Source organism: Alexandromys fortis, unplaced genomic scaffold, assembly GCF_014885135.2.
Source record: "Alexandromys fortis isolate MF-2015 unplaced genomic scaffold, M_Fortis_MF-2015_v1.1 scaffold_63, whole genome shotgun sequence".
Classification (NCBI taxonomy): Eukaryota; Metazoa; Chordata; class Mammalia; order Rodentia; family Cricetidae; genus Alexandromys; species Alexandromys fortis.
Window position 1 is genome coordinate 4,698,750 of NW_026067953.1, and position 23,055 is coordinate 4,721,804.

The following is a 23,055-nucleotide window of genomic DNA, read 5'->3' on the forward strand; positions in this document are numbered from 1 at the left end:
AGTTACTCCAGGGTCTCGGAGGGGCGCTACCTGGAAGGGAATGAGCTAAGACAGAAGAACGAGGCCAAGCAACTTTGTCAAGGCCTCCGTTTATTAGGGACGGGTTACAGTTTATATATGGTAAGGGATGAGGGGCAGGGTACGGGATCTCGCAGGCCGCGTGGTTCCGGTCACGTAGCTCGGTTACATTCAGACAGACAGGCCAGAAGTCACAAGTGGCCACACCTGGTTCCCTGGGTAGCTGGAATGTGAGGTGTATTCTGCTAATAGATTAACAGTTAATTGGATGAGGGGCAGGTTTTCTCAATAGAACACAATTATGGGTGTGAGGTTCTCTGCAGACTCCCCAGGGTGATGGTTCCTGTAATGATTGGGGGGAAATGGCTCCTGACAGAAAACAAGTCGAGAGGTATTCTAATGGAGACCTCTGTATTAGACCAACACTGGAAAATGGCCCAAATGCGATTCTGAGCTCTGTATAGGCTGAATGTTATATTTTATAAACTATACATCCAGTCATTTCAAGACAGATCTAGTCAGAAATGTAATGTGTTTCCAAATAAATGAGTATAGTTTTGCTCTTAGTCATCTGGAAGATTTTTATTAAAATTAAACTGAGGCATTAGGAATTTGCGCTGTAGACATGACCGAAAGCTGTCTGTGGTAATTAAATGTTTCAGACTAGCAAGAAGTTTCAAGAAGCCTTATATGTAGTAACAGTTTCTATTTTTGTTTCTGTAGAAATCACCAGGTAATGATGTAAAAAGGAGCACGGCTGACCTCATTCATATTTTCATGTTGTTTACAACTTGAAAAGAAATGAGACTTATGCTTGCTTTTTGTCACTGAGACGAAAAGAAAAAAAAACTACCAAAAACAACTTAAAAGAGGAAGGTTTGATTTGCCTCCTGATTATTAGAGGGGCCTCTGTGGTTGGTGGCTGTTGGTTTGGAGCCTGTGGTAAGACAGAAGGGCATGGTGGCAGGGTTCAGAGAGAGTGAAAGGAATTGGGGACAGGATATGCCCTACAAAGGCAGGCCCCAGGCCTCCCATTTCTTCCAGCTAGACCTGTGCCCCACCCCTAATAATCCTGCAATGAGGGTATCAGCAGAGTAATCTATTGCTGAGATTGGTACCCTTGTCCTCCCTCAATAGTGCCACCAGCTGGAGACTGTCGTCTACACATGAGCACTGGAGATCCCATCACCAAACCCTAAAAAAGCCTCACAGGGACAACTTAATATACTGTGCCTAGAATTTCATTTTACAGGCAGACTGTCAAATATCTCTACCAGGTTTTGTAATTTTGTTTTGCTTTTTGTTTTAGTTTTAGTTTTTGTTTTGAGACAGGGTTTCTCTGTATAACAGCTCTGTCTATCCTGTAACTTGCTTTGTAGACCAGACAGGCCGTGAATTCAGAGATCTGCCTGCCTCTGCATCCCAAGTGCTGGGATTAAAGGTGTGCTCCATCACTGCCTGACTCTCTACCAGTTTTTTTATGATGTTCAGATCATATCAGAATGATTATTTTCTTGGTTGATTTGTCCTAATAATCAAAAATTATTTCTCACATGCCTTAACCTGTTGGCCTTGAATTACTTATCAAAAGGAACAGAATAATTAAAGCGTATTTTTCTCAGCTAATTGAGTTTTTATTTCATAAGTGAAATTGGATTAACCTTAAGCTGGCAGGTCTGTACCTCAAGGGTATGCTTTAGACATCTCAGGGGTGAGTAACTTGGGTGACCCCTGCCAGGTTGACTGTGCTCAGTGGAGGGCCCCCATCCAGCACAGAAAAGCGTTGATGGGTTTTAAGAAAGGAAAAGAAAAAAAGAAGAGGCCATCAAGTTGGGAAGGTTGTGGGGCCTGGGATGAGTTGGTCAAGAAAGTGAATACGATCAAAATGCAGTGTGTGGGATGATCAAAGAATTGATAATGCATTGTGTAGAATTATCAAAGAATTGATAGGAACTGCAAAAGAGATGTTCAGGCAAGTAAATTAGCATGGTGACTACTCATTTAGGTTGGGAAAAACTGTTCTTCTTTATAAAATGTCCTAAGTATCTTTTTAGCATTATTGATTCTATAGACCTTGTAATATAAATATAGTCACTTGCATAAATGCCTGGTTGGTTTTTAAGCTGGATGACTGCAGTTATTCAGTTGAACATAACATATAAAACAAACTTGTAGTTTTTTTTCAGATTTAAGGGAAAATTAGAGATTCCTGTGTATATTTGATCATGTTTCTTTTATTTTAGTATACAGAGGACTTTAGAACTGTAAAACATATTTGGCTTATTTCCAAAAAAGAATTTTTTTGAGTCAAAGCCCCATCTGCTGTTTTCATTAAAATCTCAAGAATTGCTCACATTGCCAGGAGTAGTGGTTTTTTTTTCTCTCTAAGTACTTTGATGTGTAATCCAGCAGTAACATGTGATTTTCAAGGTCATTTTTTGTTAGGACAGAAGAAAAATCAGGAAGATTAATTTTTCTGAAAGACTGATGAAATTTTAAATTGAATAATGGTTTAAGTATGTGTTCTAGTTTGGTTTCTGTTGCTGTGGTAACCACTATGACCAAATGCAATGTGGGGAGGAAAGGGTTTATTTCATCTTAAACTACTTTTTATTCTATGAGGGAGGAATCAGGACACAGTAACAGTAAGATTAAAGTGAAACCAAACTCGTACAGTGTAAATTACTTATTGTTCACCGCCTAGGATTCACTCATGATCTGAACTCCGATGGTCTTGGGCGTAGGCTGACTCTTGTCATTGATCTTGACGTCTCCAACATACCGGGGTTTTCACTGCAATTGAGGCTGCGCCTTCACCAGTGGCCCCTACTGACTTTGTTCAGGGAGACTCCAACCCTGCCACACAGTAGCAGCCCTCAGATACTCTCCATGACTCCCTTATGCTTTTAAAGCGTGTACCATGTGTGAGACTCCTACACATTGCCAAGCGTGGCTGTCAGCTTAAGCTGCAACCCTTGCCCTCCGTGGACCACAGCTTCTGTGTCTGACCCTGAGGAAGTATTTCCCAGAAGAGTTCACCTCAGAGATGCTCTTCTCTTATTAATCGCAACTGATTTTTCAGCCCCAGATAATCCCAATAAAACTAATTTTTTAGTTCCATAGATTTTTTTTTAAATCCAAATGCATCACACAAGCAGCCCAATTGAGTATTTGAACTGACTCTCAAACTTCTCTCTAAAATTTCATGAGCCAGGCCTTCATTATCTGTGTTTCCGTCAGCATTATCTTCCAGCCTCCTGCAGAATAGCCCATTAACTGCTGAGAACTCAGTGGTTTTTCCGACCCAGAGTTCCAAAAGCTTTCACAATCCTACTCAGAAGACTATCCAAGGCATAAAATCCACTTGGTCAGATCCATCACCGCAGCCCCCCATGTTCCTGGTTCCAACTTCCTAGTTAGAGCCCTATTGCTGTGATAAATACCAAAGACAAAAGCAACTTGGGGAGAAAGATTTACTATGGCATGTCCCAGTCTGTCTTTGAGGGGGAAGCCAAGGTGGGAACAGATGCAGAGGCCTTGGGGGAGTGCTGCTTTCCGACTTTCTCTCAAAGGCCTGCTCAGCCTGCTTTCTTATACAGCCCAGGACCACTGCCCAAGGGTGGCACCCACCCACAGTGCTTTGAACCTTCCCACATCAATCATCACACAAGAAAATGCCTCCCTGACTTGCCTCCAGGCCAGTTTGATGGGAGAAGTTTTCAGCTGATGTTCCTTCATCTTAGTTTGTATCAAGTTCACAAAAACTAAGCAGCAATGTATGTTTTATTTCAGATCTCTAAAAGATCGGGGTTTTTTTTGTGTGTGTGTATGTATGTGTATGATATGTGTATATATGTAAATGAATGCATGATGTGTATGTGTGTATGTATGAGGTATCTATGTGTGTGTGTGTGTGTGTGATGTGTGTATATGTGTATGTGTGAGCATGTGAGTGCCACAGCACATGTGTGGATATCAGAGGACCATTTGTTTAAAACAGGGTCTCTTGTTTGCCACTGCTTATAACAGGCTAGCTTCCTAAGAACTTCTAGTTCTTTCCTGTCTCTCCCTCTTAGCTCCACCATCCAGTGCAGAGATTGCAGATGTGCATTACATGCGTGCTGAGGACCTGAACACCAGTCCTCTCTCATGCTTGCACAGCATGCATTTTACCCACTGAGCAGTCTCCCAGTCTCTACAGATCTTTTAATATCAAATTTTCATATCATTGCTTCCATTTCTTAAGACTTAAGTATTAAAAAGCATAGAGAGTGAAAAATAGATGTTCCTACTGGACTTCTGATGTAGTTATCTATTTATTCAGGGCGGGGAGGATCATGGATTCACTTCCCTTGCTTTGATTATCTCAGCAAAGAAAATTTACATCATCTTAACATTTAAGAGATTAATAGGGAGCTAGATATCAAGCATAACAGATTGGACTATGAAATAGTGCTAACAACTCAAAGCTAGTTAAAATATGTTCATGGATGTTTAATAACTGATTATGTAAATGATGCCTAAAATTATAAAAATTTGACTTTTAAAAACTTGATGTAATATGAGTATGGTGGTACATGCCTATAATTCCAGCATCCAGGTTAAACCAGGGGGTCTAGAGTTCGAGGACATCCTGCTTATATTGTGAGACCCTGTCAGAGAAAGAGGTTGGGGGTTAGGTGAGAGAGGAGGGCAGATTGGTTGAGAAGGATTTAAGTTGGACTCCAAGTCATGTTCCAGAAGCTTCATTGGCTCCTCATTATTAGAATAAAAACCCCTAACCTCACCGTGACACACATGCTCTCTGGCTGGTCTCTCAGTCCAGACGGTTTCACCAGCATTCCAACAATCACAGCTACTGGGTGTTTCTAAACACGCTGTGAGCAGGTTTGCCTGACCTCAGAGCCGAAGCCTTCATCATTATTATTATAATCATCATTATTTTGAGACAGACTTATGTATTACAGTTTGACCTTGAACTTGCTGTGCAGTCAAGGAGGAACTTCTGAGTGCTGGGATTACAAGCGTACACTACAATCTCGGCTGTTCTTTCTTCCTTTCTTTCAACCATTTCCTATAAAACCCATTTTCTTCTACCACACACTTGTCACCTAATCACATACTGCTGTATGTTTTGCTGTTTAATCCACTGGATGATGGTGTGTTCAGGAATGGTAGGATCCATGTTGTGAACTTGTTTCCCACTCAGCCTGATAGTGGGTGTATAATCTAAGAGGGCTTTAATAAAAAGACCAAGTGGGCAAAGTTCTGTATATGTGGGGACTTTGCAGACGTCCTGCAGCCTCATTGTTCCCCTCACAGCCAGACTCCTGGTATAGTGAACTCCAGTCCCTCCCCAGATTTCTGCTATTTTTCCTGTAGACTGTAGAATCAGGTCTATGCCACCACTTCCAGACTCGCGTTCCTCTCAGATGGTGCAAAGGACACTGAGCATCATCGTCCTTGGCTTTTATTCTGGAAAAAAAAAGGCAGAAAGGTCAAGTTTTTCAGTAAAGCAATTTCATGTGTTTGGCAAGAAAGTTAAGTATGTACATCTTCATGATGCCCTTCTCAGGCTCCGACTAAGCTGATGATGCTTTCAGCCTAGAGCTTTAATTACTTTTCCATCCTCCGTTCTCGTCAGCCAGTTCTCCCTACTAGATCACAAAGCAGTGATTTGGAATCCAGAGAAATTGATCTTAGCTCGAATCAAGCAACATTTCCTGAATACCCAATTATGTATAAAAACCTAAAAGTCTAGAAAATGCAAGAGTAGACAAGGTTGAAATGCTTGTATTCTGGGGAACAGGGACTAACACATGCTCAGATAATCATACTACTTGTCAAATATGGTATGTGTAGAAGACCAGAAACCTAAAGGGAAAACTGTAAGAAAGACAAGAGGATGCCTGGGGGTTGGAAACTGAGAAGGACTTTCTGGATGTTATAGTCCTGAAGTAGAGTGCAGAGTACATTAACAAAACACACCTAGCTTCTTACCAAAGCTGTGTGAGATTTCTAACTTTTTATCTAAAATTTTAAATTTATTTTAAAACAATCTTCTCATTTTACATATCAGTCAATCCCAGTTCCCACTCCCTTTCCTCCTCCCGCTCCCCCCATCTTCCTCCCACCCACTCCTCAGAGAGGGTAAAGCTTTCTATATGGAGTCAACGAAGTCTAGCACATCCCTTTGAGACAGAACCAAGGTCCTCTTCACTATATCTAGGCTGAACAAGGTATCCAAAAGGCTAGTTCAAGCACTATGTTATTTTACCGAATGTTTTTTTCAATGCTTTTTAGGCAGCTTGGATTTTGAAAGCACGAGCGCTGACTGAAATGGTGTACATAGATGAAATTGATGTGGATCATGAAGGGATTGCAGAGATGATTCTGGATGAAAATGCCATTGCCCAAGTCCCACGTAAGTACTTAGTGAGTTGAGTTAAAGGAAGGATATGGTATAGAAGAGGAACATGTGTGTATTCTGAATTTTATATAAACACATATATAATGGGATTGCCTTGGGGTCCAAGTCAGGGTCATAATATAAATAAATGGTATTGGAGGAACATCATAATATATGTTGGTTTGTTGGTAATTTATTGGTTTTTAAGATCTTCTTTTCCTCATTGACTTGCTAACACATGTAAATTCTGGACACAATCTTTTATTTGTAGACATTTGTGTGAAAAATAATTAACCTTTGAGTCCAGAGGCATTGACTTAAACTCTGCTAATGGGGTGACCTGTTAGCTTAATTCCTTGAGCCTCTGTTAACTGGGTTAGTACTAAGCCTACCTTACAGACCGAATGATAGCACAAATCAGTGACATGGGCTCAGCTGTCAGAACATAGTTCGAGAATGGAGTCATGTTAGAATTCTGAGTGCTTGTGAGAAAACTCCAAGAAAACAAGTCTTATGACCCCAGTTTCTTCAAAACACAGAATTGTTCTTGGAATGGGTTTTCATGTTGCTCCCATGTGTAGCGGATAGGAATGAGTCTACTTCAGCTGCCATTGTTCATATCCCTCTGTGAAAAAACATGTTTTTGCCACATGGGGATTGTCCTTGTGGTTGAACATCTCACTCATGTGATTTGTCTTAACCTCAGAGTGTACACTGTGTGATGCTCTGAATAAAGCTGGCTATTGCTTGAGACTTTAGTCTGCCTCGGTTTTAGGCCCCACTCTACCAGGTTCTTGCCGCCGACCAGAGTGGTACATGTGCCCTGATGATGAGCCTCAAACTCCTTTCCTCAAAGCATTTCCTGCCATACCCTCTTCTTCCCAGGCCAGGATAAGTCTGAAAATTAAGTTGCTAAGTGGATCTAAAAATTCATAAGTAATTGATAAGTTGATAACCATCCTATCTTGTAGGCCCTGGCACATCTTTGAAGCTCCCTGGAACTAACCAGGCAGGAGGACCGAGTCAAGCTATCAGGTCTGTATTTTAGTTCATCCCTCCGTCTCTAAATCCTGACCAGACTTTCCTTAATTGATCTTGTTTGTGTTATAACAGCTGTCAATCTCCACAGGCCAATCACTCAAGCTGGAAGACCCATTACGGGTTTCCTTAGGCCTAGCACGCAGAGTGGAAGGCCCGGTACAATGGAGCAGGCCATAAGAACACCCAGAACTGCCTACACAGCACGACCTATCACTAGTTCATCTGGAAGGTTCGTCAGACTAGGGACGGTAGGTTCTGTCAGCTCTCCCAGGACCTTGTATTACTCAAGTAACTTTATGTTCCACTAGTATTACAGTGGAGAATTAAACAGAAATTCAGAAATTAAACAGAATTCAGGTAATTCTTGTTGTTCTATAATTTCTATAATTTACTATAATATTTATGCAGAAGAAACTATGTTTGAAGAGAAAGTTTTCAATTTCTTCTTCTTGTCTTTTACTCTCACAGGCTTCCATGCTTACAAGTCCTGATGGACCATTTATAAATTTATCTAGACTGAATTTAACAAAATATTCCCAGAAACCTAAGTTGGCAAAGGTATGTGCTTCCAAAGCTTCTAAGTTATGCAGTAATGATAGACGTATGATGACATGGTTTTGTAGGAAATGGAGAATTTAGTTAGTGTAACATGCAAAAATTCTCTTTGTCTTGAATTAGGTACAATTGATCAGAAATAAGTACATATGTAATTATTATAGGAAAGTCCCTTGCCCTGGTTAACAACAATAATTTGCAACAAAGAAAGCAGAGAGGCAGAGTCACCTTTGCAGACCGAAGCTTGAGGTTGTCTGGATGTGTTTGTTTTTCAGCTTGGACTGTTCTCAGAAAAATAATGTTCAACTCTTGTATGATTTAAGGATGTTCAAAGGGATGAAATATATATATATATATGTGCTTAATTAGTAGTTAACTAGGCCTCTCAGTATTAAAAACAAAATTTATTGTGAGTTGCAGAATTTCAAAATGGATTATTATGACAAATGGCAGTCACTTTTATTACTTACCAATTTTTAGCACTTTAGAGTATCCTGCACTTTGAGTCAACTAAGTTTTGAGTTTTTGTGTAACAATAACAAGTGTTTTATTAAAATAAAACTGAGTATATTTGACATTTTGTCTTTTCCAGGCTTTATTTGAATATATTTTTCACCATGAAAATGATATTAAGATGGTAAGTGATGAATTCCTGTTATTTTCTTTCCTAGGAATTTTTCAGGCTTTCGAGCTTTAGATTTTGAAATATTCTATTTATTTCCTTAAAAAGGGGAAATCATTAAAAATGTGAAGAACTGAAAGTTTCAGTTTCAGTGAGGACATTTGTATAAATATAGACATGATAAGACTTATTCCTGGTTCATAGATTATGTAGCTGTCGTTAAAGGGCAAGATAACTGAAAATGTTTTCTTTATGCTAATAGTACCACTGGTCCATTGTTTTTGTAGACCACAGAGTATTAGAAGTTTACTAGCATGCATTTCTGCTGTCTTCTGCCTCCTCTCCCATGAAGATTTCAAACACACAAAAGCAGAAATAATAACACAAAGAGCCCACGTTACTCCTATTTAGCTTTAGCTAGAGTCACTTTTCATGTTAGCTTCTCACTAATGAATTTTGAGGTTATATGCATCTGATTTTCCAAATTTTCCTCAATTTACATAAGCCAATATGTAAATGAGGAAAAGTCTCACGAAGTTGTTTAAGTCAAATGAAGTCAATTCTATAATATCGGATAACAATTTCCCCAATTTCTTATGAGTCCAGGAAAAACCACTATGTTCACATGTTGAGTGTTCAGGAAAATACTTTCCTCAGTTATGTTTCCTATGTGTCAGCCACAATTCAGTGTATAGGGCAAGCTAATGAACATATGATACCACACCTGCTTCTGAGAGCTGTCCGTGCTAACGTAGAAACTAAAATTGACGTAAACTGGCCCTGGGAGTGGAGGTGTACACCTGCGGTCACAGCACTCAAGAGGCCTCGTCCAGAGAATCATGAGTTAAGAGTAGTCGGAGCTGCAGAGTAAGACCTGTGTGAAAACAAACAAACGAGAGTTGATTGCTAGACTGAGGAGAGCCAAGGGAAGACAGGCAGTGATGGATGCTGGCAAATATCCACCGAGTGAGCAGGGTTTCCAGGAAATGTGGCAAAAGAACTGTAAAGAAATGGGAAATCACGAAAGAGACCGGAACAATCGCTGAATAAGACTTACCTTCAAAAACGAGGGCACCGAAGAGACAGTATAAAGAAATGACTGAACTTGATGATGGGCTTCATGTTGAGGACATCAAGGGAAGGGACACCAGTCAGAGCTGCCACCTAGGGTGCTGTGAGGGTGATTGATAGCTTTACTGTCAGACCTGGGATTGACTCACCAGTTTATAATGAAGCTGCGTAATTGACTCAAAGAGTTTTATGTTTGATGTGACTCTGGGAATTTGTATCTCTGTGTGGAGATAACAATTGCATGCCCTAAGGAGTAGGGTACAGGTATACATATAAGAGCCTAGGCCAGATACAGAGAATGTGGGACTAACCTGTGATGAAGAAGTCAAGTGTATGGTCACATACGGAGCAGCGGAGTCTAAAGTTAGCGCACCAAGAAACCATGTGCGTTTCTGTAAACAGAACCCAGTGGTTTCACTTGCTATACAGCTCATAGAGCCTTTTAGTGGAATGATATGTTATACTACCCAAATCCAATCCATTTCACAAATGGGCAAATCTCTAATTATTAAATTGTCACAAATCTGTTTTTAGAAGGTTTTTTTTCTCTTTTGTTTTCTGAAACAGGATCTCACTATGTAGCCCACACTGACCTCAGACTCTCATTCCTGCCTCTGACCACCAAGTGCTCGGATTACAGGTGTGCACCATCACATCTGACTTTATACTCTTGGGTTTTTGAAGAATAATTCATTTACTGAGGGAATATCTGCTCTTTTATCCAATGTCGTTCTGAATGACACAGCATGCCAGCCGCCATTTCAGTCCTGAGATCAAGGACAGAGAGGGAGGCCGGCCGACCCAAGTCTTTGCTCTTTATATTTATATCTGCAAATGATATTCTCATTGACCTAGAAATAGAAATACAAAAATGGCTTCTTTTTCTTAATTACCTGTGTAACTTAGTAGCAATGGTGTGTGGGTCTATGCTACACTTCCAAGATGAGAATCCCCAGGGGAGGTGGTGACTCTGCTGTTAAGAACTCCACAGGCAATGCTAGTGTTCATGATGACTGGGAACTACTGCTCTGTTGAAATAAGGAGCTGCGGCGGGGCTGCGTCCCCAACACCCCGGCCGCTTGGCTAGCTTATGCCCGAAATAACAACACACAAACTGTATTCATTTAAGAACTGCTTGGCCCATGAACTCTAACCCTTACAGGCTAATTCTCGCACCTGGACTAGCCCATTTCTAATGATGTGTGTAAGCACCCCAAGGTGCGCTTACTGGGAAGAGTCTAGCCTCCATCCATCCTGGTGTCTCTGCTCCAGAGAGCAGAGCTGTTGGGTCTCTCCGGGAGCAGAGCAGAGTCTGACCTCACTTCCTCTTCCGCCCAGCATCCTATTCTGTTTACTCCTCCCACCAATGCTTTAACCTATCAGGGCCAAGCAGTTTCTTTATTGCTCAGCCAATGAAATCAACAGATTGATATGACACTCCCACATCACTGCTCTAGGATGTATGTTGGAATTTCAGAAACACTAGGAAACATGTATTCAAATGTGAGAAATAGAGTTGAGCATTTGAAAGCTTAAATTCCATATAACAACCTCACCAGGGAAGGAAGTTCATCAAAAGAAATTAGCAAATTAGTAGAAAGAAAGCATCACAAAATGACCCTTAAATATATCCCAGGAACAAGAAAATGATGCCAAATCTTATTGGGAGCCAGAGTCTCCTTTTATAAATTTTGTAAGATTATGTTCATGAATAATGAAAGACTTAATATATTCGAAACAAGCGGTGCTGAGCAGAATGTAAAACTCTTTGTGGTAGATCTCTTTGAATCACTAGATGAACTGGGGGAGCTTGTTTGGGGACATTCTTCTGTGCATTGGGTTAACGAGTTACTAAAATTTAAACTACTTTAAACTAGGGCTGGGGGATGGCTCAGTAAAGTGCTTGCCTCCTAAGCCTGAGGACCTGAGTTTCATCCCCAGAGCTCACAGGGTGGCATGTGCCTATAATCTCAGTGCTGGGGCAGCGGAGACGGAGATGGCACTTTCCTGGGGACTTGCTGGCCAGCCTAAACTAATTGATGAGCCAGCCTAGAGACCCTGAGTCAGAGAAAAAGAAGCTGGCTCTGACGGGATGACACTCAAGGTAGACCTTTGCCTTGCACAAGCACGGACACGTGCACATGTGTACACACACACACAAGCATACAGAATTCAACAGTTAAACTGCTTCTTGGGTTATATTTGTGAAGCAATCACAATGGTAAGAGACTGACTGGTTCTTATATGTAATTTCTATATAGTGGTGAGCAGGCAAAAATGTACCTGCAGGGTGATTTTAAATGCTGTTTGTCATATATAAAAAAGATAATCTGAATATTTTAGAACGCCTTTTCTGGCATATATGCGGTATGCATATGCGTTCATATGTGTGTGGACACGCATGTATCATTGTGTGTGTGCTTGCATACACATGGAGGCCCACAGTTGATGTTAAGTATCTTCCTTGATCATAGTGTACTGTATATGTGGAGGCAGAGTCTCACACTAAACCAGGACCTTGCCGTTCCAGCTAGTCTAGCATACTAGACTTTGCCCCCCACTATCCTCGCCGCCGCCTTGTGATCTGGGATTATAGGCAGCTCACCACACACAATCAACTTTTCTGTGGGTTCTAGGGATCCAAACGCCTGGTCCTCATGTTTGATCAGAATGAGATTTACCCACAAAGTCAGTTCCCCAGCCCTTAGAGAGCTTCCTATGGGCATAGACATGACCCAGTGAGACATCATTGGGGGAACTAGCAGGAAGCAGGTATTTTCTTGCTGACAAGGAATATAAAACAAAGGACTTTAAAATGTTGAGGGACAGTGTCATAAATTATTACAAATTTTAGATAATGCTGTACTTCCAGTTCTCAACAATTGTTAGGAAAAATAGCTTTATTTGCAATGATCACTATAGTGTTAGATATGGTAGAAAAAATGCTTGGAAAGCAACATAAATGCTCAGTGCTGGAAGATAAATATGATATAATGAGCAGACGAATGGACTTTCATGCAGCCAGTAAAATAATAGTTACCAAAATTATAAAAATTGCAAATATTTATTTTCTATCGTTAAGTCAAAAAGTATCCATTCAGGATGCTAAACAGAATTATAACTAAATACAGGTACACATATACTGAAGACAGATACTTGGATTATTTCTTGAGAATAGGTTTAAGATCTTCATTCCATGTGTGCTTGTTGAATACTCACAATGCATCAACCAAGCAGGTTGGCCTCATAGCACTAGTGGAGATGAAGTCTCATTTTATATTCGTTTTTCAAACTTTTTGTCTGTTTCCTGAATTAATAGCAATTTTTGCTATTGTAGATTAAGTACTTCAATACATTTACATGCTCATAAGTGACCCCCCGTATTTTTTTCATGTGCTAGTCACTCCAGTGTGGAACACTCAGGGAGGTAGCTCTTTTTGTTTTTACTTAGTGAAAACTGCAAACTTTCCTTTCCTGTTTGCACTTGTGAGATGACAGGCTTATTCCTTAAGCAAATAGTTGCTGCAGCCCTTGCCTTGCTGCTGTGACGGACTGGAGGAGCTGGGGACATATGCCTGTGCCTTCTTCCCGCCCTCACCAGCTCGCACGCTCGCACGCACAGCCTTGCTCACGGTGCTCCTTGGACCAGACTCTTCCGTTAAAATGTCATTTTAGATTTTATCACAAATGTTATTTCCCAAAAAGGATTTAGATAATGAGCACAAACCGGACATTTTTTAGCCTTTTATATATTTTTAACGTCAGCTGTAAAAAGAAAAAAATAAGGATTTTTTTAGCATGCTAATGGAATCAGAGCTGCTTTCATATGCATTATCTTCAAATTTGTTGTTGTGACAAAACACCATGACCAAGGCACGTAGAGAAGGAAGAGATTATGTCGGCTTAGGGTTCCAGAGGGTCAGAGTCCATAGAGAAGGAAGAGATTATGTCGGTTTAGGGTTCCAGAGGGTCAGAGTCCATAGTGCTGACTGGAGGTCGTAGGCAGGCATGTTAGTTGGATACGATGCCGAGAGCTCACTTCTTGAACTGCAAGCACAAAGCAGAGAGAACAACTGGAAATGACTCTCACAGCTGGCCTCTAGTGACATCCAACAAGGCCACACCTTCTAAACCTCCTCAAACAGTGCCACCAACTGTGGACCAAATGTTCAAGTATAGGAACCTATAGGAACAGTCTCATTCAAACTCCCACAAAAGGGTCTCCCCTCGGGGAGCTAGGGGCCTTCAGAAGTCATTACAAGAATTCTTGTCTAATTCAGCCCAAGTTCTCATGTAATTAATAAGAATTGCTAAAATGTAACTTTTTCCTGCCATTTTTATTGTCTCAGCAATTTATATTTTCCTTAATTGGATTAATGGGAACATCTGGTTCCTTCATGGGAAGATTTGATTCAGGACTGTATCTGAAGGCAAACTCGGCCACCAATCATAAACACTGAATCTAGCCTTAGGAAGTCAGGGTATATAAGCATTCAAATGGAAGATTTAAAAAAAAAAGTAGAAGGTTTGGTCTGTTTATATTAAACATGACAGTGAATGTGATCTGCTTGCTAGAAATGGTCTTAATAAAGATTGAGTCAGAGATAATGCGCAAAGATATGAGGACTGCATGTCTGAATGTAGCCCTCTGAAAACACAGGTTCCCCAGTGTTTCCAGAGATAATGCCACTTGAAGTCACACTTCTCGCTTATTTTTTTTTGTCTCCACTTTTATTTCTGGCTAGAGGGGAAAAAGAAAAATAAGCACATGAAAGTATAATCATATGTGGCTTGTTTTTCATTTCCATAGCATTCAAGTAAAGATGTTGATTTTTTAGGTCCATTAGAGGCTCAGCATGGTGACACCATTCCTGGATAAGTAGTTTGCATATTCAGAGGTCTCCCCTGGAGCAAGTGAGATAGAGAACACATGGAAAAGTAATTAATTTTGCAATAGTAGGTTGAGGGGACTTTTCTGGCATTAATTTCAGAAGAGAGCTAATATTAAAGAGGACAGTAATAGGGGATGCACTTTGAGATAATAGAACTGAAACATCCAAGTGTTCCTTTAATGGAACTGTTGGCTCTCATGATTATATTAACACTGACTCCAGAATAAAGCAGTCTCTCTATTGGGAAGACAAATAAGTATTAAAACTCAGAATTCTCATTTAACTGATAATTCCAGTTCTACTCAGTGAATCTTTATAGAACTTTTAGATTTCCGTGAACTTCAAATTTGTGTTAAAACTTACTCCTTTTCTTTTCTTTTTTTTTCTTTTTTTTCTTTTCTGTTCTGTTCTTTTCTTTTTCTTTTTTTTTTTTTTTTTNTTTTTTTTTTTTTTTTTTCCGAGACAGGGTTTCTCCATAGCTTTTTGGTTCCTGTCCTGGAACTAGCTTTTGTAGACCAGGCTGGCCTCGAACTCACAGAGATCCGCCTGCCTCTGCCTCCCGAGTGCTGGGATGATTAAAGGCTTGCGCCACCACCGCCCAGCTTCCCTTTCTCCTCTGTCAAAAGGTTTTCCACTTCCTCTCTCTAAAAATCCCAATTCTTAATTGGTTGTGTCTGGTCTGACCATGTAAAAACACTGGAAGGAAAAAGCTCCAGAAGATATGGGATTGTGGCAGAAAGGTGATTGTGGCTAAGGATATATGCTCTTGTCAAGGACCAGAGTTTAGTTCCTGTTTCCAGCACCCACATCTGGAAGTGCACAAGCACCTGTAACTCCAAGTCCTTGGGATCTGGTGTCTCTGGTCTCTGCAGGCACTTGCACTCAGACACACTTGCACGCACACACAGAAATCCTTTTAAAAATGTGTCAGATAAGCAGTTAAATATGGAGGAAAACGTCGATTACTAGAAGGTAAAGTGACATCAGAGCCTTGAGTTCTGATCATTGAAGGCAGCAGGAACCCAAGTACTGACTTCTTAGCCTCTTCTGTGCCATCCCACGCTCCAAAAGCCCCTTTCTTTCTTGTTCTGAAGTCATGTATGTTCCTTAACATGGAGGTTACAGGTACCTGGTACCACACCCAGCTTTTCCTGGGGACTGGAACCTGAGCTCATGTCTCATGCCTGCACAGCAAGCACTTTGCCTGCTGAAGCCCTGGCCCCAGGCCCCATAGCATACCGGTGCCTCACTCTTCCTCTGCTGTAGCTAGTGATTATGATTAACCCCAGAGTTGGTCATGCAGATGAGGCAAATACCCTGTTCCTGAGCAATGGCTCCCACTCTTCCAAACCCCTCTTCTGTCTACTTAGTTCATCCTTCTCTTTATAGCTGTTTGAAGTGGGGACTGCCGCTGGACCCACCTTACATACAGAAAGCTTGCCATCACTGAGTTTTGAGGCGTTTTGAATCTTTAGAGAGTAGCTACAAAGTGGGAAGAGTAAAATCCTAGTGTTTTAAATTCAATTTTGTGCCTTGTATATTAAAATTATATTCTGATTTATTGTACATCTGCTTCCCTTCGACCAATGTCTCCAATTTCTGTGCTGCCAGCCCTCCAGCCTGGAACTGATTTTAGGGGGAATTTGTGGGGCCATCTGGAAACTTGGGCAACTGGAATTTCTATCTGATTTCTAATACATGTTTTGATTGATACTAATTATATGGTTTATTTAATTATTTATCCTCCTGCCTGCTTGCTATTAGAAGAGCATTTTATAATTGGAAATGAATTGTTTTCAAAGGCTTTGGACTTGGCATCCCTTTCCACAGAGCATTCTCAGTACAAGGACTGGTGGTGGAAAGTACAGATCGGAAAATGCTACTACAGGTAAAACCTTCCCATCTGTGAAAGCTTTAAAAGTGGAAATATTTTTATGTCATCCAATATGATGGTGAAAAAATAACCAAGTTTCCTCATGAAGCAGTGGCAACTCGGGCTTATTTGAGCAAATGTTTTCTGAACCGTCACATGACAGCGGTAAGGACATGTGCCCTGAGAACTTGTCACACAAGGAAGCTGAGGCCAGAGCTCAGTTGTCATTTTCCACCATGAGCTGGTTAGCGACAGACCTGGGACTAGAACCCAGAGTGTTCACTTCAGTCTGTCCTCCTGGCTTCAGGTCCTCACTTACACAAATGCCTCACATCTGTAGGGCGCGCCCTGCAGAGCTCACTTAAGACTCACGGCATCTGGAGTCAGCTGCTCAGTTGACGAAGATTGAGCCTGGCCAATGTGAAGCAAGTTGTTGAAATTCATAGAGCTAAGAAGTGATACAGCAAGAATTTCAGTTTCATTTACTGGTTCAAATTCTTTTATTAACGCTTTATTTATTTAGTTCAGACAGAATGTGACCATGCAGCCCAGACTGGCTCTCATTTTCCTCCTGCCTCAATCTCTAGAAAGTCAGCATCAGTAGTCTGCCACACTCTGCTCCTGTTTCCATAACCGTTATGGTTTTTCTAGGACCAGAATATTTTTTAAACGTGCTTAATGTTTAGATACATCCAAAAGAAAACAAACTGAGAGGTCAGCAGAGGCATTACTAATTCTAGTGCAATCTGACGCTTGCTGCTATTCAGAAAATTTAGAACCTTTGGGGAAAATGGAAAGGAAGAACAGTCATATTTTATAATGGTGAATTGCTTTTTATTAGTAAGAATTAAGATAGGCTTCAGCTGTTGTGAGTGACCATCAGCATTTCTAGACCAGTGCTCTGTGAGGAAAAGAAGTGGGCGGAAAACGTGCTTGTGCTGTTGTGGAAATTAAGGAGACTTTCCCTTTAGACACCTCGCATACAGCTCTGAATCATTTTTCCCCACTAATAAATTGGAATGTGTTTTGTACGAGAGATAATGTGAGATCATTATAATGTTAAAATTTTATGAGTTTAATTCTTAAAGACAGTTTTAACATCTTGAGCTTCTATACAAAACCTCGAGATGTGGTTGATAATTAAAGGAAAGCATAACTCAGACGCTTGCTACTGCCCATAGGTGATGCCATTTATATGGTGAGTCTCCTTTCAAATGAGCGCATTCTATCATGTTACATCATCATTCTGTCCTTCAGAGCATCTTTACTATGCATTCAGAGTTCCCTCGTTCACAGTCATCCACTTAGCCAAACATTAATGAGCAACCTCTCTCAGATGGGACCACAAAGATTGATTAGATGTTACTTTCAGATGCTGAGACAGACAACAAATAATTATTATGATGATTCCTATTATTATGGAAGCAAGGGCAAGACACGCTGGAAACCCAGAGAAAGAGCTTGTGACGTCAACTGTTGAGGTCAGAATTGCTTTACTAGAGGATGTGGCCCGGAGCTGGCTTCAGCCTTTGTTCCTGGCCACTACATCCTACTGACCTTACCTCTGCACTCTCGATTTCCTCTCCTACTGCCCAGCCCCACTGCAGTGCCCTAATTCTGGACATTTCGTTTTAACTTACTGCAGTGAAAACTCAACCCTCCTAACACTGTGCCCCTTTGAAACAGTCCTTCTGGTTGTGGTGACCCCAACCATCAAATATTTTCATTGCTACTTCATAACCATAATTTTGCTCCTGTTACGAATCACAATGTAAATATCTGATGTGCAGAATATGTGTGTGGTGTGTGACCCCTGTGAAAGGGTCATTTGACCTCCAAAGGGGTCGTGACCCACAGGCTGAAAAGCACTTCCTTCCTGCGTATGGTGAGGGGAACTGCACAGACAGCTGCTGTTGGGCTCCTTGATGACTCCAGTTAGTGCAGTCTAGTGCTGTTGTCCCTGTCTGTGTGCTTTCTCATGTCTCTCACTGTTTGCGTTGTCATGTCCTTTTCAGTTAAACGCATTCCTCAGCCTGTCCCTACATGCTATCCACTTTCCTGTCTGTGTGCGTATATCATATTGCCCCCCCCCCCGAAATGCATGCCAGCACACACCCAACAGTTGAGTCCTCATCCACTATTCTCTTGATTTACTCACTCTTCTGCAAGTAATTTTCCTCTTGGCCATCTAAGTCAGTGAACACATTTAGCCCTTTTCTGTCACGACGTTAAGGGCATGCTTGCTATCCTCTTCATTTCCGCATCTCTTTAACATCGTGAAATGTGGTACGGCCATGCTTCACAGCTGTGTGAGGCTCATTTGCAGGGAAACAGCTGGCAGCTGTAGAGCACTGTCTCTTTGGACTCTCTGACATTGGCCCGAGTTTATGAACCTGACTGATGTGTCGTTTGTTTATTTATTTTGATGTGTCTAAATGTGTTTCTTGAAAGTGTGTGTGTGTGTGTATGGGGGAAAGAGAGAGAGAGAGAGAGAGAGAGAGAGAGAGAGAGAGAGAGAGAGAGAGAGAGAGAGAGAGAGAGCATGTGTGCATATGTGGAAGCCAGAGGTCCTCTTCAGGTGTCGTTCCTTAGGTGCCTTACACCTTTTTCTCACATGTTCTCTTGGTCTGAGGTTGGCCAGTTGGGCTAGGCTGACTGTTCAATAAGGTCCAGTGATCTCCCCGTTTGTCTCTGCCTCCCCAGCATTGGAATTACATGTGCATGTCACTAGATCGTATATAGTTTGGGGGATTGAACTCTGGTCCCCATGCTCTATTTCAAGTACTTTATCAACTGAGCAATTTCCCCATTCCTTAGATATCTTTGAATATGCTGTACTCTGTTCTTTTGTTCAATCATTCATGTGACAAATTCATTTTATTGTTTATTATTTCTATTTCTCATAACTTTGGGTTCTTTGATAATATTTTATACATAGTCTGTGAAGAGGAAGGGACCTCTGCCTCCTCACATGGCCTCTAACTTTACACTAATCTGTTGAAGTCACCTTACATCACTTTAATCCCATCTTCCAGCCACTGCTAGTATATCAGCTACACCAATGCTTGAAGTCTAGATCATGGAAAAATGACCAAAGCTATTCTTTCCAGCTGCATGTGAGATTAGCCCCATGGATCATATTGTAAATAATTCTCAGTTTATTTTACAGAAAAAGTACATCTAAGTAGCTCATAGATTGCTAGGAGTGAATAGTTAACAGAAAGCAGAACAGGTCTACTCGGGACAAGCTGAATCAAAGTCTGTGTGCTTTGGTGAACGTCCTGGTAGGACCCGTGCTTCCTGGGCCACAGGGGTGGACATTGACATCAAAATAGTCACTTAGGCAAGGATCAAGTTTCAGATTCATGAGCAGAGGAAAACAAGATCTGTAGAAAAGCGATGCTATAGCTGTGGGATGCAACTGGCGATTGTTGCTTTCATTAAGATAGTATAGGATAACTAAAGGGGGCGGGGCTTGTCTTAGGGAAGGAGATGTTTTCAAAGAAGCACTGTCCTTTAGCTCTTCAGCGAAGTGGCAGCTCCACAGTTATCCAGGTCACTTGCCATATGTGCAGCTGATCATAAGCTCTCGCAGTGGTGACCTGATGTGACCCCGTTAGAGACAGCTTGTGGTCCTGCTGCATCACGCTTGTAGTCTTTACACCATCCGAGGCTTAGCTGTCTCATGACTCTGGGAGACAGGTGGCTTCTTGCTAGCTTTTGTTAGCATACCTGTTACTTTCTGTGTGCCCAGCATCACCTACTTTGGTATATGCTTGCTCTAGGGTGAGATGTGTCTGTTCATATCCTCAAGGTTTGAAAAACAATGATGTAGCGCTGATTTTCCAATGGCATGTCTGATTTTTTAAATGGCTGTTTCTAGGTTAGGAATGTACCGTGAAGCAGAGAAGCAGTTTAAGTCAGCCCTGAAGCAGCAGGAAATGGTAGACACATTTCTCTATCTGGCAAAAGTAAGTAAATATTCTTAACTTGAGTGAAAACTGTCTACTTAGGATGCTGGCCACTGAATGGGGTAAAGCTGCCAGTTCCTTCTGGAATATTTGGCAAGTTAATATGTTCAGACTTATTTTTTATAGCAAGCAAAAAATAGCATATGGAGGGTACCCACAGCACAAGGAGTTGATGGCTGTGGAAAAAAAAAAGAAAATCCCTTTGACAGATTGTTTTTTAGGACAGAAGGAAACACCACAGACTCACCACCTTGTAGGTAACAAAAAGGCATTTTCTGCAGTCTATTTTGTCGCAAATTTGATCAGGTTGTATAAAACAAGCCCCTTTGTTTTCAAAACAAGATTTCACTGTATAGTCCAGATAGACTTTGAACTCACCATCCTCCTGCCTCAGCTTCTTGGGTAGCTGAGATCCCAGGCCTATGCTAGCAAACCCTGCTCTAAGAACAGGGACCGTTTCGTAGATTGCTTTATAGGACATAAGTTACTCAGCTCTGAGCACGATTCAGTATAGGATATTGTAGCAGGCTTTTTAGCAAAGACAGGTTAATTTAATCCATAAAGTAACCCTACAGGGTAGGTTTTATACCTTGCTTTGTGCTGCTAAGGAAAATGAGACTGCAGGAGGTCAAATTTTCAGCATCACTGAGCTGAGAGCAGCAAGCTCAAGTCCACTGTGCTGTATGATGTGACTGTAACTCCAGTACATGGGCCACCTAGAATTTTCAGTGCAGATTGAACATTCCTAATCTGGAGTGCTCCCAAATCTGAAATGTACTGAATGCCACCATATGATTGCCACAAGTGGAAACACTGGTGCTATAAAATTATTGTGTAAAACTGCCTTACATGTACATGGAAAAATACCAGTGAAACGGCTGGAGATGGCTCAGCAGTTAAAGCATTTGTTGCTCTTCCAGAGGATCCAGCTCGATTCCCAGCACCCACATCATGGCTCACAACCATCTGAACTCCAGTTCCAAGAGATCTGACACCCTCTTCTGGCCTCCAAGGGTTCTAGGCACACAAATGGTGCACAAACATACATGCAGACAAAACACCCATATACAAAGTAAAAATGAAAACATTTTTTAAAAAAAATCAATGAATTTCACGTTTAGACTTGTGTTCCGCAATACCCCCAGAATACCCCAAAATCAGAAATTGGGAATACTTCTGTGGTAAAACATTTCCGAGAAGGGAAGCTCTACTTATATTGGGATAAAGTCATCGCCTGAGCCTCATCAAGGCCTCTTTGAATGAAAACACTTGAAGAAGTGGTAGGTATTACATTATTGTGGTCCATCTGTAGAAAAGTTTCCAAGTTAAGAAGTGTGCTGTGCGCAGGAAAAGAGCAGGAAAGGTGGGGAAAGGGCTGTGAACTGCTGTCTTCTAGACGAAACACAGACGTTGCCATCATGATCTCATAGCAGTTAGAATTGCTTGCGTGAGCCTAAGCCTAGAATCAGTCAGTCACAGCTGAACAAAGGACTTGTAAGACCACATTCCATCCCGCTGAACTTTAGGCTACCGGTATTTCCTAGGTGAAGGACAGTCATTGTCTTCCGTTGTGTATCCACCGGTGAGCCCTCCAGGCTCCCGTGGGTAGCTTGAAACCCATAGTCATGCACGTTACCCTGGTTGAAATTAGTGAGTCAAGAGACAAACCAAACAGATGTGACTATCAGAGAAAGACTCATAGGGAGTGGAGGGTTGGTGTGGGCAGCAGGAAGATGCTCCCCTGGCCCTTTCTCGTTTATGTATTACTGAGTCTTTGTGACAAGAATATCCCCACAGTAAACATTTCTTGGGGTGATGAATTTTATGTACAATATGCAGATATACTGTAAAGTCATTATAGAATCTAATTATGTCTATGAAAATTCATTAATTTCTGGGAGAAAATTTGTTTTTAACCAATAATTAAAACTTGTTATATAAATGTTATTATTTTAAAAACCAGTAAAGTAATCTTATTGAAATATATCTTGCTTTTAGGTTTATATCATATTGGATCAACCCGTGACTGCTTTAAATCTATTCAAACAAGGCTTAGATAAATTTCCAGGCGAGGTGACCCTGCTTTGTGGAATTGCCAGGATCTATGAGGTAAGGTTCACGTTATTTTTAAGGCTGGTGTAAAATTGAGGTTGTGTGCTACTTTAAAAAGCTCATAGGGCCCTTAGGGTCCTAGTAGGGAGCAGTTTATAAAATTAAGATCGTTGGCTGTGATTCAGCAGTATAAGGAGAGATTTTGCTGCGTGTGTTTAATTCGGCTAGATTTTTATAATGAAGTATTTTAAACACCCAGAGGTCAATGATACAAGGCAGGAATTTAACTTATTTTTCCTGCATGGGTAGCCTGTTATCTCAGCACACTTAATCCTTTCCCAAGATCTGTAACACCAACTATGTGGGGGTTTTGTTTGTTTGCTTGCTTTCCTCATTCCTGGTAGACATGCCTGAGCCTTCTATCTGTTTCATTGGTCTGTTTGCCCAGCGTTTTACCAAGCTCATTCTAGCTACATTTCTGTAGTTTTCTAATGGTAGCTGGTAGGTTTGCCTTCACAGTTTGGACTCTTATTCTTATACAGTTTTAGATT

At 41.1% G+C, this 23,055-nt stretch overlaps 1 protein-coding gene across 1 annotated transcript in view; it reads left to right on the forward strand.

The window, feature by feature from the left end:
- Ttc8 (tetratricopeptide repeat domain 8) overlaps window positions 1–23,055 on the forward strand; it is a 59,049-nt gene that overhangs the window by 20,085 nt on the left and 15,909 nt on the right. The window contains exons 2-9 of the mRNA XM_050151554.1: window positions 6,322–6,442; window positions 7,399–7,462; window positions 7,557–7,716; window positions 7,937–8,026; window positions 8,616–8,660; window positions 16,411–16,496; window positions 20,365–20,452; window positions 22,451–22,561. Coding sequence (XP_050007511.1) covers window positions 6,322–6,442; window positions 7,399–7,462; window positions 7,557–7,716; window positions 7,937–8,026; window positions 8,616–8,660; window positions 16,411–16,496; window positions 20,365–20,452; window positions 22,451–22,561 — 765 coding nt within the window. The remainder of the gene's footprint in view (window positions 1–6,321; window positions 6,443–7,398; window positions 7,463–7,556; window positions 7,717–7,936; window positions 8,027–8,615; window positions 8,661–16,410; window positions 16,497–20,364; window positions 20,453–22,450; window positions 22,562–23,055) is intronic.